At 34.7% G+C, this 19579-nt stretch overlaps 1 protein-coding gene and 1 long non-coding RNA gene across 3 annotated transcripts in view; one reads left to right on the top strand and one right to left on the bottom strand.

Annotated features, from left to right (window-relative positions):
* Positions 1–19251, bottom strand: part of LOC143226307 (uncharacterized) — a 37744-nt gene extending 18493 nt beyond the window's left edge. Inside the window, exon 1 of the long non-coding RNA XR_013014542.1 lies at positions 19061–19251. This is a non-coding gene — a long non-coding RNA (uncharacterized LOC143226307). The remainder of the gene's footprint in view (positions 1–19060) is intronic.
* Positions 1659–11237, top strand: LOC143226305 (uncharacterized). 2 transcript variants are annotated; one of them, XM_076457097.1, is made up of 5 exons: positions 1659–1797; positions 6493–6554; positions 6863–6904; positions 7519–7566; positions 10976–11237. In XM_076457097.1, exons 1-5 carry the CDS (start codon positions 1674–1676, stop codon positions 11069–11071), a joined length of 372 nt encoding a protein of 123 aa, XP_076313212.1. In that variant the 5' UTR covers positions 1659–1673; the 3' UTR covers positions 11072–11237. The 2 variants fall into 2 exon arrangements, with proteins under 2 accessions (XP_076313212.1, XP_076313213.1); XM_076457098.1 differs by lacking the exon at positions 1659–1797 and adding an exon at positions 6099–6347.
* Positions 19252–19579: the final 328 nt, after the last annotated feature.

Here is a 19579-nt window from a genome sequence, read left to right as displayed (position 1 = left end):
AATAATCAAACTAAATGTTAACTATATTCACATCTGGCTTCTTTTTCTTTCCAATTTTACAATAAATCCGTAACTTGAAATCTTATAATTATTGTGACATATTTTGAATTAATTTTTATCACGTCGTTTAGGTTAGATGGAAGTACAAAGTAAAAAATATAAACATTCGAATCACGAAGGGGATTTCTGCTTTGGTAGGCATATTAGAAATGTTGGATGACAAGGAGGGCAATTTGTTGTTCGTTATTTGTGAGATATATGGTTGAAATTTCCTGACAATACACAGTAAATATTTTTTTATGTGCAAAGCTATAGAATGAGCTATGTGAGATGTGTTAACGCGGGAATCAAACCTCAAACTTTACCGTTATAATCCATAAAACGTACAACTGAATCTGTTTACAAGTTTTATGAAACACGAAACAGCACGTATTTGGAATCGTTGTAAAATTTATACATTTTGTGAACTTTTTATACAGCGTTTGGAAACATACTGTCTAATTAACTTAGGTCCTAAGTACATTAAAAAAAAGTTTCAAAATTCCTTGCCGTTATGCTCTGAAAACTTCAAGATGATCGCTAGGACACTAAAATATCATTATCTCATCATCAAAATACCTTAAATGCTCAACTTGAACATTTAAAACTAGGTCTTAGTACCTCCTGGACTCAGTTGTTCAAGTTTCTTTAAATTTGTCAGGGGTTCATAAATAATAATTGAAAAAATCCAAAATAGCCGATACAAATCTCGAAATATCTCTATCTAGTCATTAAAAGCACTAATGCGCTCAAATTTCTTTCCTAAGACTAGGTTTTGGTATCTCTTGAACCAATTTACACCCTTACAGTTATAGGTTCACAAGTATTGTTAAGCGTTTATGTACGCAAACAAACATTTCAAGACAGCCACCACAACTAACTACGTCTTATTTAAGAGTTTGGTGTTTATTAACATATCGCTGTAGCAGGCCCGGCATGGCCAGGTGGTTAAGGCATTCGACTCCTAATCCGAGGATCGGAGGTTCGAATCCCCGTCGTACCAAACATTCTCGCCCTTTCAGTCGTAGGGGTGTTATAATGTGACGATCAATCTCACTATTTGTTGGTAAAAGAGTAACCCAAGAGTTGGCGGTGGGTGGTGATGACAAGCTGCCTTCCCTCTAGTCTTACACTGCTAAATTAGGGACGGCTAGTGCAGACCGCCCTCGTGTAGCGTTGCGCGAAATTCCAAAACAAACAAACTGACGGAAATATCACCTGTTTATACTCTGCCAAGGTCTTAAACACTCATATAATTAATTATTCATTATTTCTGAATCAGTACGAATGCTATGCAGCTAGACAAGCTTGAAAATCTACAAAACATCCGTTTCTCATACACTAAGTTTACAAATACCACGTAGGAGTAAAGCTGTATCTTAACAAAACGAGACGAATAACAAACAAACACAGAGCGCACAAATACCACACAGCAACAACGATATGTTGACCAAGTACCATTAATAACAAACAAACTAACAAATATTACGTAACAGTAAAAGAAAAGCTATATGTTACCAAAGAACCACGAACATTCCACCATTACTAAAATATCAACCAAGTAAGATATTACATAAATGAAACAGTCAAGGGTGGACGAGTGTCATATAACTACCGCCAATATCTAATTGTTCATGTGGAATACATATCTCTTACAAGTAGAATCTGTGGAAATCAGCCTAAACGGAAAATATGGAGATTGGGTAGAGAGTAAAACAAGAAAAAATGTTTGTCAGCACCTATTTAAATACCATAAGAGTAAGTATTTGTTTGTTTGTTTTTGAATTTTCGCGCAAAGCTACTCGAGGGGCTATCTGCGCTAGCCATCCCTAATTTAGCAGTGTAAGACTAGAGGGAAGACAGCTAGTCATCACCGCCAACGCTTAGGCTACTCTTGTAACAACGAATAGTGGGATTGACCGTCATATTATAACGTCCCCACGGCTGAAAGGGCGAGCATGTTTGGTGCGACCGGGATTCGAACCCGCGACCCTCAGATTATGAGTCGAACGCCTTAACCCACCTGGTCATGCCGGGCCATTGAGAGTCAGTGGCATGTTATCATAACCACTGGTAGTTCCTACAGCACAAACAGCAAGACAGGGGTTAAGCATTCATTGTCTCAAAAAACAACAACATACTGTATAAGGCTGATGAAGTATTCGAGATTCCCTCAAGCAGCACAAAGCTAGAGCTTGGAGCAAAATATCCACTAGACTGGTGAAAGCGATGCGCCACCATAAAAAGATAGCCCCCGTGTAGCTTTGCACAAAATTAAAACAAACAAACAAATCAAACTAATCATAGATTTAAAAACTCACTTCAATCTATTCTTATGTCATAACTTTAATTGTGATTGTGTTTCGGAATAAAGTTAGTTGCCTAATATGTTTCTGTGTATCTTATTTTTCTTTGCTTAAAATTCAGTCAGGGAGAAACAAACAGATACCCATAGTCAGGGAGAAACGTTTCGACCTTCTTCGGTCATCGTCAGGTTCACCGAAAGAAGGTCGAAACTCTTCATAGCATATAAATTCTCAACAAGTGGGTTTCTCGTCATCACAGATCTTCAGTTTTAGTGGGCTCTATCCCTTTATTCTGAGAGAAATCAGTGTAACTAACAGTAGCATACAAACAAACAACAACTTGCATTTTTTAAAATGTGGACATATTTATAGGTTTTTCAGGCAACCTAAGGCGAATCCACGTAGACTTAAACATATTATATTTATTATAGTTATATTAATGTAACATTCGCTGTACACGTTTCAACAAATGTTTGTCTGTTGTTCAGCCATATTAGATTCAACGTTCATATTCTCAAACTCAATAAGTCAAATAAGTTTTACACAAAAAGAAACATAATGATTGTTTTAGCTTTAAGTTCTGTGTATCATTTTATTAGCATATATTATTTTGCGTTTGGTATCGGGTTTCGATACGTGAGTTGGGCAAAGCACAGATACCCCATTGTGTAGCTATATGCTGGACAGTAAACCAAACAGATGAAAACGTGTAATTAGAATGTTTTTAACTGGTACCACGTATAAAACGTTTTAAGTGTGTACCTGAAAGAAACTGTTAACTAACGTAAAAAAGTTATGTAAATATTTCTATTCTTGATCAAGACAGAAAAATCAGTGTGAAATACACCAGTCCACTAAGCACAGTTTAACCCATGTAACTGTTGGAACATTATACCGTAATAAATAAATCCTTTTTGAGGTTCTCTGATGATAGAAAAAATAAAAATAATGGAAGTCTTCGCGACCAGCTGTGACAGGTTCAGGCGCAAAATGTTACTATCTATAATATTAATTATGTTTATTTTTTTTTTTTTTTGAATTTCGCACAAAGCTACTCGAGAGCTATCTGCGCTAGCCGTCCCTAATTTAGTGGTGTAAGACTAGAGGGAAGGCAGCTAGTCATCACCACCCACCGCCAACTCTTGGGCTACTCTTTTACCAACGAATAGTGGGATTGACCGTCACATTTTAACGCTCCCACGGCTGAAAGGGCGAGCATGTTTGGCGCGACGGGGATGTGAACCCGCGACCCTCCGATTACGAGTCGCACGCTTTAACACGCTTGGCCATGCCGGGCCAAGACTTTCTGTAGAGTAACTTATGTGCTTGTGCTTTATTATAGCAACGCCACATCGGGCTATTTGCTAAGCCCACCGAGGGGATTCGAACTATAATATTAGATTTATCGGATTGGTTTTAATAAAATGTTTACAGTATACCCTGTTTCAAAACGTACGATTCATGAACTCTCTTCGTAACCAATATACATCACATTAAACTATATGATTGATTCCATGTATCAGCTACCGTGGTGTAAGATGATAGTAGCAGAATTAACAAGAAGACTGATTATGAAGCATTGAAGTGGTAATCAGACTAAATCACTACTCTTGTCTTTTCTCACCAGTGTCAGCACCATGGCTGTTGCACACCTTGGCAGTCTAATTACATTCCGCAAGCTAATCTGTGCTGACGCTTTAGCAAAGATGGTATTGAAAGCAAGGTAAATTCATCACTCAGCAGGGTGAGCAAGCGACATAATGGAGTAGGAATGTTAATCAGTTCTGGTAAAGCCATGACTATTTTCTGGGAGTTCAGCAATAGACATCCTGGTGAGGACAAATCATTACCAATCTTTATGGAAGAAACACTGAGCGCCTGGTGGTAACCTCTAACAAAGTATCGTCATGAGCCACATTAACGTCGTGATTCTTTGTTTGTTTTGAATTTCGCGCAAAGCTACACGAGGGCGGTCTGCACTAGCCGTCCTTAATTTAGCAGTGTAAGACTAGAGGGAAGGTAGCTATGCATCACCACTCACCGCCAACTCTTGGGCTACTCTTTTACCAACGAATAGTGGGATTGACCTTCACTTTATAACGACCCCACGGCTGAAAGGGCGAGTATGTTTGGTGTGACGGGGATGCGAACCCGCGACCCTCAATCGCACATCTTAACACGCTTGGCCATGCCGGGCCGACTCAAAGAAATGAAACCAATTGTCTTCTTAACTGGTAGTTACACTTATAACAGTTAAAACGAATTTTACACACAAATGGTCATTTATTAGTTACCTAGACTGCGTACTTTGTTGTACACATACAATTATGCCACATGCAAATACAGAAATACTGACAGACTCCTTCGTAGTTCACTAAACATTTCGCGAAAAAGTAACAAAAGAATGATCTGCTATGTGAAATCAACTGTTTCTGCTTACATTATTTGTTTGTTTGGAATTAAGCACAAAGCTACACAATGGGTTATCTGTGCTTTGCCCACCACGGGTGTTGAAATTCGTTTTTTTAGCGGTGTGAACACGCAGACCTGCCGCTGTGTTTCTGAGGGAGGGGGCTGATTACATAACGAAACTAGTCCTAAGTACCTTTTCCTCATTGAGGAAAAAATATATATATAAACATATATAAGAAATAAAAATAAATGAAAGCCACCTAATGTTAGACATTACACACATATCATTATTAATTTTAATTCACTGTTATAGAATTAAAAAAGAGTTATATATGTGAATGTTCTCGGTAATGTTCAGAATTGATGACAAAATCTGAAAACAACAGCGGGAACAGTTCGTAGTGTAGACCTTTGCACAACTGGATAAATCAAAAGTGCATTTAACACATTGGTATTAATATAATTACATATTTGGACATGGTCCTAAATAGGGCCAGATTTAAAGTGTGGACTAGCTAGACTCTGGCCTTCTTGTAGTAATTACATCAATATTATTCAGAAATCAATCACCAAGTGCAGCAGGGAAGAAAAAGTACAAATGAGTCTGACCATCCCAACTCTAAAACCCAATGCCAAAAGCAAACTGTTAACAACATGATTAAACTCTGTGGTTTGTGGAAAGTACTACGCACGTCACGCCCTGGAGCATTATAGAAAGAAGGAACAAGGGTTAAGCAACACGGTGCCTCATTGAATTCTATTTCACAAATGGTGTTTGCAACAAATTCAAGGACAATGAAAAGCGCGAATAAAGAACTGAAAAGTCACAGAAAATAACATAAACACCGTAACAAAAACACCCCGTAATTCCCTATGTCAATTTAGTATGTTATTTATATCGCTGAGAATAACAGGAAGTCGTTAGATAAACCTAACTCATGTGAAACACGCTTGAATTATACAGGAAATTCAAGTTTTTCCGCTTATAAATCATATACTTTATTGAATCCTTATTAAGCCAGATTAGAATCTCATTCACAAAAGCACTATATTTTGCTTGATTCTCTTTTGCGGTATCTGTGAATATTAAAAGTAGCAATAACTGAGAAGACTAAATACAACGTTGTGCTTGACAGTATACAGCGCGGGGAATTTCCTTCATGTTTCAACCATTAATAAAAATTTATGTTCATACACGAAAGAATGGCAGGTGAATATGTTTTGGTAAGCGACAACAAAAGCACAAACGGTGCTATTTCCATCAGAGGAAATCATGTATCCGTGACGTACCACATCGTTACCTAACATGTCACTGATATTTATGTAATGGTTTATATAAATAGTCAACTGGAAGAGTAAAGACATGTTCCGTATCAAGAAGATTTTAACGAATATCCAAGGTAAAAAATATAAGACCACGTAGAAGGCTCAGTACACAGCTCGCAATCTTCACACAAAAAATTAATTATTTTCCGAAAATGAAAACGATTATCTTTTCTTTGTGGATCATCGTTGTTTTGGTTTCAACGTTTGCACAAAATTTACAGAGTGCAAACCTAACCCTGTTGAAACCTATACCTATACGACCAAGTAAGTTATAAATATAATTATGCTATATATACTTAGATTAATTAAATTCTCTACGTCAATTATCTGCCATTTTTAAGTCTTTTAAACATTTCTAACAAGTGTTTGTATTTTCTTTTCTGAGAAATTTAATTATCTTTCTTTCCAGTTTACTATTATTGCGACGAGTGTTTCTTGGAACGAACCCAAGAAGGAAGGGCGATTCGTCGTGTAAGTTTTTTTTTTTAATTTGTTGAATGTAATGCCCATTAAATATTCTAATTCCCAGGTTTCATAGTCCTTGAATGTTGCATTTTATGATCCATCAAAGTTAAAAGAGGATTACTAGGGTAAAAATAACAAGTATCGTACGACAATTTGGTCTAAATAGTTCGTTTTCTTAAGGTATTGCCAACTTTCAATTTTTGTACAGAATTTGTCAATTTATAATAAAATTATAATGCATGAACAAACTAACTAAAAATTAGCTACAGGATTTAGGCAAGTGTTTAAGTAACTTTTTGTTTCTTTACCGCTAGTGTTGGTGTTCGTTTCTGAGGTATTATCGACGCTATTTGTTTGTAAGTAGCGTTTTTATCTATTGATTGTTGCTTAAGTTTGAACCTGAAATAAATTTAAATTACTTTGTCCAAGTCATAATTTCGATACTATTTACAGTTAATAATTCCATCAGATAGAGAGGTGAATTTTCATACAATGACAATATTCAACTTCGATCATTTACGTAAAAATTTAGTTCCGTTTAGCCAAAATAATTATTACGCTTTAATTGAGGCCAGGGAGGAGATTCGTTGATATTTACAATTAAAAAGTATTGTTAGATCGCGTAGGGCAAATGGTGGTTTATTTGTCACCAAGATATACACAATTGTAACTGCGTAACTTGAGCATTGTTTTGCCAAACCTTATGCACGTTATAAACATGTATATTCGAGCTTTCATTTGCCGAAGCGATCTTACAAAGGCTGCCTTTATTTACAACAAATGCAAATAAAGTTGCATCTTTAACTACAGACCTTTACCTCGAAATTTTTAAATGCAGTTTTATGAAAATAATACAATCTAAATATTTAACGTTATCTATCTCCATACTGTTAACAATATTTAACACGCTTTACTTATCACTAATTATTAAGAGTTGGAATTAAAAAAATATGAATGTATTTATTTACAGAGCTCGACAGAAACGATGAAATATCGATACTTATCCAGACTGTGCCAGGTAGGTGACTTGTCTGGCTGTTTTTAAATTTTTGATATTTCCTGGTAGTGAATGTTTATTGCACCATGTGGTTACAGATAATCTATCTAGTAAAACACAAAACTAATTTAAAAATTTAGAATGACCATTTTGTATTAGGTTGAGGAATAATTCGTGAGCGTTTTTAAATAATTTCATTCAAGCATTACATGCAAGACTATACAATACTTCAATGCATGAACACATTACACCCAAAACATTTATTATGATACTTTATTTCATGTAATACCTAGGTATATAGTATGCATTGTTTTAAACGAAATTGCAATTAAATGCGAAAAACAGATGGTGTCGAAAATGCTCGATTTTGTCCACTTGACATTCCATTTAATGAGCTGAAAATGAAAGCAAAAATTAAAGACATATGAAAATCAAACACACTATCTATTAGAGCAAAAAATTATCTACCAAATGACATGAAATATTTTGCGAAAGCGTTTCATTTATGAATATATTTTTTTAACTTGAAAAAACGCTCACGAATTATTCCTCAACCCAATAGAAAAAATAACGCATTTGTGAGAGCGAGTTAATGCAATGTTATGTCACTACTGTAAATGAATCTCTAACAATTTCAAAATTAAGAATTAGCGCATATAACCTTCGAGTAGTTTTGCAACTTAAATTAATCTCACACTTGTATTTCGTAGGCCTAATGCCAATCAAGCCACAAAAATGGCCCAGCATGGCCTGGTGGTTAGGACATTCGACTCGCAATCTGAGGGTCGTGGGTTTGAATTCCATTCGCATACTTGCTCGCCCTTCCAATCCCACTATTCGTTGGTAAAAAGAGTAGCCTAGGAGTTGGCGGTGAGTGGTGAAGGCTAGTTGCCTTCTCTCTAGTCTTACACTGCTAAATTAGGAACGGCTAGCGCAGATAGCCCTCGTGTAGTTTTGCGCGAAATATGAAACAAACAATAAGCATAAAAACCTCGAACCAAACTAAATCTTAAGTGAAATATAAAGTAACAATTTTTTTCTTGTATTAATTACAATATTTTAAGTTCGTTATTTTCCAACATTGTGCTTTTAATGAAATGTTCAGCCTTATTCTCCAGACTTCTGAGAAATCCTTGTAGTAAGAGTTAAGGCAGATGTATCACAAAAAAAAACAATAGAAGTATAATTTAACTAAAAGTGAAATATATAGTTTCATATTTTAAATCCTTCTCATGCCTTGATTCTTTTCTTGCATCATGGTAAGAACAATTTGTGACTTGTATTCTTTAAGACGATTCCTGCCTCAGTCGATCTTATGAACTGATTGATACGATCATGTTAAGAACAATCTATGAAAGATATTTTTTAAGACTGCTCCTGCCATAATTCTTGTGGGGGACCATGTTTTAAACTGTATTGATAGGATCAGGACCTGACCAATCCATCACCAACTGTTCCTACCATAATTCTTGTGGGGTACTGTGTTTTGGAACACCATTGATTGAACTACTGCAAGAAAAATTGATGGCTGATACTCTTCCTGTCATAGTCCACGACTGATATTTTAAGGGACAGCTCCAGCATTGGTCTTGCAGTGGGCTATGTTTTGAGCTCTACAGAGATTAACTACATTATAACAAAATAATTTGGGAGCCTCATCACATCATTGCAGTCACCACATTTAGTCATGCTTTGTCTTATAACTCTGCATTCTGACAATAGTCCTGCAGCATATTTTGTATTACAAAACATTCAACTGTAAGGCTGCACCTCCAAAATACCCCTCTGAACACTTTATTTTCCATTAGCCACGACCTTTCCTTACTGAAAAATAAGACAGCCTAGACCTTGCCCCTAATTTAAAAATAGTTAATAGCTAAATAATTTAACTTTTGTTTAATGTTACTTTAAATTTATTGTAATGTCTCACAGTATTTCCAAATACATTAATACTAGTATAGAACTTGAAATAATTTCAATTCCTTTTTTTTTGGCAATAAACACAAAACAAATGAGCAAAAATATTTAACTTGCACATCCAAAAAATCTTTACCCAATTCATCTTAAAATAGGCTACTTGATAATTTGATTTATTTAAGAATTCATAATATTATCACACATAGAACTTTTTAAGTTTAAAAATTGCTTTGAAACTTTTAAGACATTTTATGAAGAGAGAATGGAACATAAAAGTTCTGATTTTCATTAAATATTTATAAAATTTAGTACACAACTGTGTAAAGTGTGTTTTGACAATGAGAATTGCCTAAACACTCTCCACATTCACACCTGCATAGAACTGGGTTTCCCACCACACGCAGAACTTTTGGGAGAATTTCATGGTAGGAGAGTATGTGCTACAAGAATGAGGAAGTTAAGAAGACCGACTACATTTGTGATTTGATGTCACTGGGATTTTTTCCCTTTATTATAAAATTAGGGTGTCTTGCATATCCCAACAACTTTTCTAAGAGCACTGGGACAAGCTACAAAAACCTGGGCTGTTGTGGAAAAACCAGGACATCTGATCACCCTACATCAGCCATCCAGTGTACAGAAACAACACTGTTTCAACAGTTCAATCTCACAGAAACTTATAGGTACTGCATTCAGCAACTTACATGGCATGTTTCCATACTGAGTAGCATGAATACTTATTTCATTCTGTAGATGCTTGAGGTATGTGATAGTGAACAGACACATTGAGGAAGCAACTTAAACATGTGACTTCTGTCACTTTTCCATATATGTATCGTTCATGTTGTGTACTGTTGCTTGGGGCACATGGATTGCTTTTGTCACTAACTTCATGTTATGGATTCTCACTTGAGCATGACTTGTTTCAGGTCTTTTACTGGATGGCCGTGGGCTAAAAGTTAATCCAATATACCTTTGTGTTTTAATGCTATTTAGCACAAAAATATACTCTCATCTTATAAATTCTAAATATTTTTTACAGCTATTTTATAACCAGAAAATAGCAATATGTTGCATGAGAAAGGGCTTTTACCCTTTGCAATAGTGATCAATGTTCAGTGGTATCATACTATTAAAGGAATGCAAAAATAACAAGGTAAAATATAATTCTAATACATTCTGTTCCATCTTGGCTCTATATCAGCTTCATTGTCACACAAGTTGTTGAATTGCATATTCAAAATCAGTTTAATATAACATATTCAACCCACTGTACTACAGAAATAAATAATTACTGATATACTTAAGGACTAACCCTGCTCTGGGTCTTGTTGTGAACCATGTTTAGAACTCTCCATCGGCAGGTAGTCACTAATTATGGTAGTTTTTTACATTTTGACAATGAAGCCATATAGAAATAAATCATGGAAAACTACATAGAATGTGTGTCATAACAGCATAATTTCTGGTTTACTGTCTCATTATAAATAAAGTTTTGATATTTATTTTACAGTGTATCAGAAATGCAATAAGAAGATACCCTCCTGGAGTGGCCACGATTAGACCGCCGATAAAACTTAGTTTGGCAAACATGACCAGAACTGGCTGAGCTCCACAGTAACATTACAACAGTTACTCTGGCACTATATAACAGACACACTACCTACTGTTCATTAACTGTTTTACTGTTTTCTTATTCTCAAGTGGATCCACTAATGTATAACCAGTTCTAGTTATCAAGAAATATATGCAATAAAGCAAACATTTTGGATTTATTTGGATTAAGTGTATGCATATGTTTATACCTGCACCACACAAATATCCTGAAGTAAATAAACGTGACACTCAACATGCCATTTCCCGAGAAAACATATTGCTGATGCTTTTAAGGTAAAATCTACACACAATTTTATTGGCATCAAATCTTATTTTCCACATAAAGTAATTTCTTATATATTCTGTTTCCCATCTACTCTTTAGGCACAGAATATTTCCTGTAGCACAAAAGAAACATTCCCACAAAATGTTTATCAGTAATGACTGTAAGGAAGTTGATACTTCTTGAAGTTACAAAGTACAATGGAATAAAAATAAATTATACCATAGTTTTTCTGTAAGTGCTATCTATAACTTTATTTCATAACAAGTGATAATGAAAAAAAACAACTTTTAAGAATAGGATGAAGGAAATGTTTTTGAGATACATTAAATAAAGCCTACACATTCCATCTAACACAACAGTGAAAATATTTTATTCCCATAAGTTAGCAGTTTATATACTTTACAGATAGCCTATTTTTGTGTAATATCTTTCTTTTAATTATTGGGTGATCCATTTAACTTTGATCTATGTATTCTAAACATAATCCCCACTCTTGATAAACTGTAGTAACAAGCATTAAATCAGCTGTAAGAAAATTTTCAATAGCACTTATTCCTAAATACATTAATGAATCTGACAGTAACAGTACCCACCCTTTAGTAAATGAGTTTTAAAACATATTTTCCATAATTTCCTTAAACTCTCTTCAGAACTAATCCAAAAAGAAGTTTAATGTTAAGCACTTTTTTATTTTTATTTTCTGAGCAATGTTAAATTTTAATTGTGAAAACCTACCTCAGTAACTGCTTTGTATGAAAAATGTACTTTACAGTCAGCATATAAATATGACAACACCGATTTTTTTTATCCTGTCTTTTTTTTTATTACCATCTACCCTGAGAATGCTTGCAAATGACTGAAGAAACAACAAACAGCTCTTCAAGTTCAGTTCAGTGTGTTTTTATATTAGTAATTATCATGAAATAATTGTGTGGATTTTTCAGAATATTCAGTAATTTAACTGATACTCTTCTGCTGTAAAATATTTCTTTTATTGTAATTTTCCCTTGTAATATCTTACACTGAGTAAAAATACTACTTGGAAAACTAATACATGCACAACATTATGTTTATTGCAGTTGAATAATCTACCTCAAACAGCTTTCTTTTAAGAGGTAACTGTTGTCTCCCAGTCACATGAACAACTGCATTTTAATTTGAAAAACTTTTTTATTCCAGCTTACTTGTTAAGTTCTCAAGTTTTAAATACATTCTAGTACATCAATTGTCACAACTTATAATAAGTTATTAATGTTTAGTTAGTTATCACCATTAGATTCCATCTAGAAACATAGGGCCGCAATCGCTTGTGGATTCTTCAACAAGTATTTAAGTGAGTAGGTTGTTAGCCCGCTGCATCAAGTCGTCCCTAATTTAGTAGTGTAAGACTAGAGGGAAGGCAGCTAGTCATCACCATCCACCGCCAACTCTTGGGCTACTCTTTAACCAATGAATAGTGGGATTGACCGTCACATTATAACGCCTCCATGGCTGGGAGGGCGAGCATGTTAGGCGCGACGTGGGCGCAAACCCACGACCCTCGGATTACGAGTCGCACGCCTTACGTGCTAGGCCATGCCAGGCCTATTAATGTTTGAAAATGCACTAATGTCATTAATCCAAAAAAACAATTCTAATTTTTCACATGACTTACTATTCAGAAATAATTTTCATAATGCTGAATGAAAGGTAATTGTGTAATTAACATAAATAACTACTTATACAAAGGGAAATAATAATCTTTGGTATCATAATTTCACATTACAAAAATGTTTTAAATTGGGCTTGAGTTTTTACCAATACATCTGAACAACATAGATGCCTGGTTGACGACTCCAATGGTACATCTGTACAGCATAATGCCTGGTTGACTACTTTACTGGTACATCTGTACAACATAATGCCTGGTTGACTACTTTACTGGTACATCTGTACAGCATAATGCCTGGTTGACTACTTTACTGGTACATCTGTACAGCATAATGCCTGGTTGACTACTTTACTGGTACATCTGTACAGCATAATGCCTGGTTGACTACTTTACTGGTACATCTGTACAACATAATGCCTAGTTTACTACTTTACTCATACGTCGAAACAACATACATGTATGGTTGACTACTTCACTGATACATCTGTACAGCATAATGCCTGGTTGACTACTTTACTGGTACATCTGTACAGCATAATGCCTGGTTGACTACTTTACTGGTACATCTGTACAGCATAATGCCTGGTTGACTACTTTACTGGTACATCTGTACAGCATAATGCCTGGTTGACTACTTTACTGGTACATCTGTACAACATAATGCCTGGTTGACTACTTTACTGGTACATCTGTACAACATAATGCCTGGTTGACTACTTTACTGGTACATCTGTACAACATAATGCATAGTTTACTACTTTACTCATACGTCGAAACAACGTACATGTATGGTTGACTACTTCATTGATACATCTGAAGAACATACATGCTTTGTTCAGAACTTTTCAGATACGTCTGAACAACATAGATGCCTGGTTGACTACTTTACTGAAATATCTGAACAACATATATGCCTTGTTCCCTGGTCTAATGATACAACTCAACCACATACATGCTTGGTTCACTAATTTACCTATACATCTGAATAACATACTTGCCTGGTTCACTCTTTTACTGGTATATCTCTACAAGATACATGCCTGTTGCCTTCTTTACTGATACATATGAATACATGAATGCCTGGTTGCCTCCTTTACTGACACGTCTGAACAATATACATGCCTGGTCGACTGCTTTACTCATACATCTGTAGAACGTACATTTCTGGTGACTACTTTACTAGTACATCTATAGAGCACACATTCCAAGTTGAGTACTTTACCAATATCTCTGAACAAGAAACATTTCTGGTTTACTTCTTTCCTAATACCTTTGAACAACCTAATGCCTTGTTGACTAGTTTACTGTTATATCTCTACAACGTTCTTGCTTGGGTGAATACTTTACTGGTACTTCTGTTAAACATATATGCCTGGTTGCCTACTTTTTTAATACATCTGAATAACATACTTCCTGGTTGCCTACTTTGCTGACTCATCTGAAAAATATACATGCCTGGTTGACTGCTTTACTGATATGTCTGTACAACACACATGCTTTGTTGACACCTTTTCAGATACCTGTGAACAACATACATGCCTGGTTGACTATTTTACTGAAATATCTGAACAACATAGATCCCTTATTGACTACTTCACAAATACATCTGAATAATATACATCCCTGGTTGTTTACTTTACCGATACCTCTGAACAACATACATGCCTGGCTCACTAATTTACCTACACATATGAACAACGTAGGTGCCTGGTTCACTGCTTTACTGATACGTCTATAGAACGTACATTCCTGGTTGACTACTTTACTGGTACATCTCTACAATAAAATGCCTGGTTGAGTACTTTACTCATACTTCTGTTCAACATACATGCCTCATTGAGTACTAATAACTCTTAACAACATACCATCCTGGTTCACTACTGATACCTTTGAACAACATACACGCCTGGTTGATTAATTTACTGATACATCTGTACAACACATATACATGGTTAACTACCTTAATCATACATGTGAGCAACATACATACCTGGTTGTCTACTTTACTGTTAGATCTGTACAACGTCCATGCCTGTGAGGCTACTATACTGATCCCACTGAACAACCTACATGACTGAGTCACTAATTTACCTATATATCTGAATAACATAGATGCCTGATTCACTACTTTACTGATATCTCTAAAGACCATACGTGGATTACTATCTACTTCACAGATACCTCTGAACAATATACTTACCTAATTTAGTACTTTGCTGAATTGTCTGGGCAACATACATGCCTCTTTGACTATTTTACTCATACCTCTGAACAATATACATGCCTAGTTCACTAATTTACATATAAATCTGAACACCATACATGCCTGGGTGACTGTGATACATCTGTACAACATGCATACTTGGTTTACTAATTTACTGGTACATCTGTACAACACATATACATGGTTGACTACTTTAGTCATACATCTGAACAACATTCATGCATGGTTGACAACTTTTCTGTTAGATCTGTAAAACGTACATGTCTGGTTGACTACCTTACTGTTATGTCTGTAAAACATGCATGCCTGGTTGTCTGCTTTACTGATACCAGGAAACAACATATATGCCCTGCTTGCTAATTTACCTATACATTTGTACAATATAGATGCCTGTATCACTACTTTAGTGATATCTCTGAAGACAATACGTGTCTTAGTAGCTACTTTAACGATACCTCTGAACAACATACTTGCCTAGTTTATTACTTTACTGATACATCTGAACAACATACATGTCTGGTTGACAACTTTACTGACACCTCTGAACGATATACATGCGTCGTTAAGTACTTTACTGATACCTCACAAGTATATACATGCCTGGTTGCCTACTTTACTGATACATCTGAACAACATACATGCCTTGTTGACTGCTTTAATGATACATCTGTAGAACGTACATTCCTAGTTGACTACTACTTTACTGGTAGATCTCTACAACAAACATGCCTGGTTAAATACTTTAGTAATACTTCTCAAGAAGATACATTCGTGGTTTACTTCTTTATTAATACATTTGAACAACGTACGTGCCTTCTTGACAACTTCACTGATACGTCTGTACAAAATATATGTCTGTTTGATTACTTTACTTGTACTTCTGTTCAACATACATTCTTGGTTAACTACTTTACTGGTACTACATTTGAACATACATGCCTGGTTGACAACTTTACTGACACCTTTCAAGAATATACCTGCATGGTTAACTCCATTGCTGATACCTCACAACAATATACATGGCTGCTTCTATAATTTACCTATACATCTGAACAACATAGGTATCTGGTTCACTACTTTACTGACATCTCTGAAGACCATAAGTGCTTGCTAGCTACTTCACAGATACCTCTGAACAACATACTTGCCTTGTTTACTACTTTACTGAATCGTCTGAACAACATACATGCCTTGTTGACTAGTCTACTAAAACCCCTTAACAAAATACATGCGTGGTTCACTACTTTACTGATACCTCTGAACAACAGATGCCTGGTTCACCAATTTACCTATACATCTGAACAACATAATGCTTGGTTCACCAATTTACCTATACATCTGAACAACATAATGTCTGGTTCACTCTTTTATTGGTACATCTGTAGAAGATACGTGCCTTGTTTCCTTCTTTACTGATACACCTGAACAACATACATGCTTGGTTGTCATGTTTCCTCATACATCTGAAGAACATACATGCCTGATTGACTGCTCTACTAATACATCTGTACAAAGTAAATGTCTGGTTGACTACTTTACAGGTACTTCTATTCAACATACATACCTCATTGAGTACTGATAACTCTGAACAACATACATGCCTAGTTTACTAATTTACTGATACGTCTGTAGAACATACATGCTTTGTTGACTAGTCTACTGATACCACTCAACAACATACATGCCTGGTTGACTAACTTACCGGTTACTTCTGTTCAACATACATGTCTGGTTTACTACTGTACAACATACATCTGTTCAACATACATGTCTGGTTTACTACTACTAATACCTATTGATACGTCTCAACATATATACTGATTGTCTGTACAACATACATGCCTGGTACGTCTGACATATATACCTGATTGACTACTGATACCTTTGAACAACATACATGCCTGGTCACTACTTTACTGATACATCTGTTCCTGTTAACTACTACTTTCATCTGAAACATACATGTCTGACTAATAACTCTGAATAACATACAACTTTAAATAAAAATAATAATTATGAATCTGTATGAACAGTTTCACTCAGACATACTTTAGACTTTATAATTTTGTAATATTTATTCAGTGTAAGTCACAAAGATGTGAGAAACCAATTGAGAGTTTCATGTTTGTTTACATGCAAAGTCTGACGAGATTCCCCAGTATACAATTTACCTATTGTTTTTAACTCTTAATCCCAGAGCCTATGGACGTGTTTTTAACAATAGACAATTTACCTATTGTTTTTTTGACTCCTCATCCCAAATCCTGTTACTGTATTTGTTAACTAATTATCATTTCTTGACATAGTAAATAGTCAGGCCTCGTTTTTCGTACAATTTTCTTAGTGTTTTACTTTCTACATTACTTTTATCGTACCCTTTTATGATATTACAGAATTCGATATCAACACCAATCAATGAAGCTCAGCTTTGAAAGGAGCTGTAGACAATATTTAAATGTGATTGGACAGAGAACATTATTTAATACTTGTTTTATTTACATCGTGAACAGTGGTGTCTGTCCGTCCGTTCATCTCTGTCTACTGTTTATGGTATCCTTTTCTCCCGCTGAGTTTGAAAAAGTTGACAAAGTCAAAGTTCAACATTAACTATTTAAATAACGAAAGAAGAAGTACGAATAATGTTAACAACAAACAGAATATTCTACACTATCTTGTTAGGAATTAATAACACTGTCATTCACATATCAACATGTGACGTAACGGTTTGTTATTGTTGAGTGGCTTTTAACAGAACACTTCCTATACAAACATGGAACATCAAACATAGAAAACTAAAACTATTTTGACACACTTACTCTAGAGCATCACAAAATCTCACAATTTTTTTATCACTTGTAGTAACTTGTGTATCCATTCAACTTTATATGTTTGTTTCTTTGTAGCACCTATCTGTATACTTTAATCTAAATAATATATATATATATATATATACATACATACATACACATATATAAATCTACAGACATGTATGTCTTGTCACATCTCAAACGTTTTGCTCTGAGATATACACCAACAAATTGTTATATACGTAATCGAGAATAACGACACCTTATTCATACTCTAGGTACAATTTGTTAAGTAAGATTAAAGGAGAAATTGTCTTTTTTATAACCCCACTTTGAACATCTTCTGTCTTTTCCAACTGCTATCCCACACTTATCTGTTTTATATTTCTGTCTTCATTTTTCTTCTCTTTCGCGTACGTCATATATTTACAACAATTGATTGACAAATATTGCGACGCTTCTAACCAATACAAACTGAGAAAGACAACAATAAAATGCAACCACAATATTATTGAATATTTGCATATACTAACTAAAATGACAACATATTGGAACCGAACTGTGTGAAGAAAAAGCACAATTTTATATTCGAACGTATCTTGCATTTCATGGGCTTCATGGGTATTTCGACCAGTACAATTTGTAGGTATAAAGTTTTGTATAAATAATTTAAATGTATATTCAGATAAGGTTATTATATAACTCTGAATTAAATTCTTGGATGAGAAAGAAAAGTTAGACAATTAGTGAGTGACATTCCTGTTACTCTACAACCTGCGAGAGGGTTAGCAAATATTGAGCTGTTTTAGATAACGCCGTGCTGGGAAATTTAGAGAAAATGAACATTTCCTAAATAATAATAAAAAAATATATATTTTTACGGCAAGTGCAGCAGGGGAAAAGTGTTCGGATCGTGTTGATAGAAACGGTAATTTTCTATCTATTAAACGTGCTAATGTTTATTGGACTTTTTTTTTTCTTTTAAACTATATTTCTTAAAACTATAAATTACATCAATAAAGATACAATCAAACCTTTAGGCTCAGTCCTGGTGAAAGCTGGGTTCTTGTTACAAGGAGAGTACTTGACATTCTATCTATGATAAACAAAGGAATGTTATACGTATCGTATTTATTTTTATAATTGTCTGAATCTAGAATACCAAAAGTGGGAATTTTTAAATAGATATTTGTTTGTGGTGCCATTTGATAGATATGCCATAATGTATTTATTGTTTCGATAGATAGATACAGATATAAACGCCATATAATAGAAAGATTAGAAAATATGACGTAATTCTATATATTGGATTTACCACAAAGATATATCTTCAACAATATGTCATGCTACAGTCGTTAATACATAGCGTATTGTATGTTTTATTATTAATTAACTTTGCTTTGGGTTCATGATTTTAGTAAAGTTTAATAATTATAATTATATAACCCACAACAACAACTTAATATACTGTGATGGTTCACCTGGTGTCGTATCATCATTACTAAAATGTTTACGACATTTCTATTTCTAAGTTCTCTCAGCTGTTTCTGGAA

The sequence above is a fragment of the Tachypleus tridentatus genome, chromosome 9 (genome assembly GCF_004210375.1).
Source record: "Tachypleus tridentatus isolate NWPU-2018 chromosome 9, ASM421037v1, whole genome shotgun sequence".
Taxonomy (NCBI): domain Eukaryota; kingdom Metazoa; phylum Arthropoda; class Merostomata; order Xiphosura; family Limulidae; genus Tachypleus; species Tachypleus tridentatus.
The sequence above is the reverse complement of the archived record's forward strand: the minus strand, read 5'-3'. Positions and strand labels throughout refer to the sequence as shown.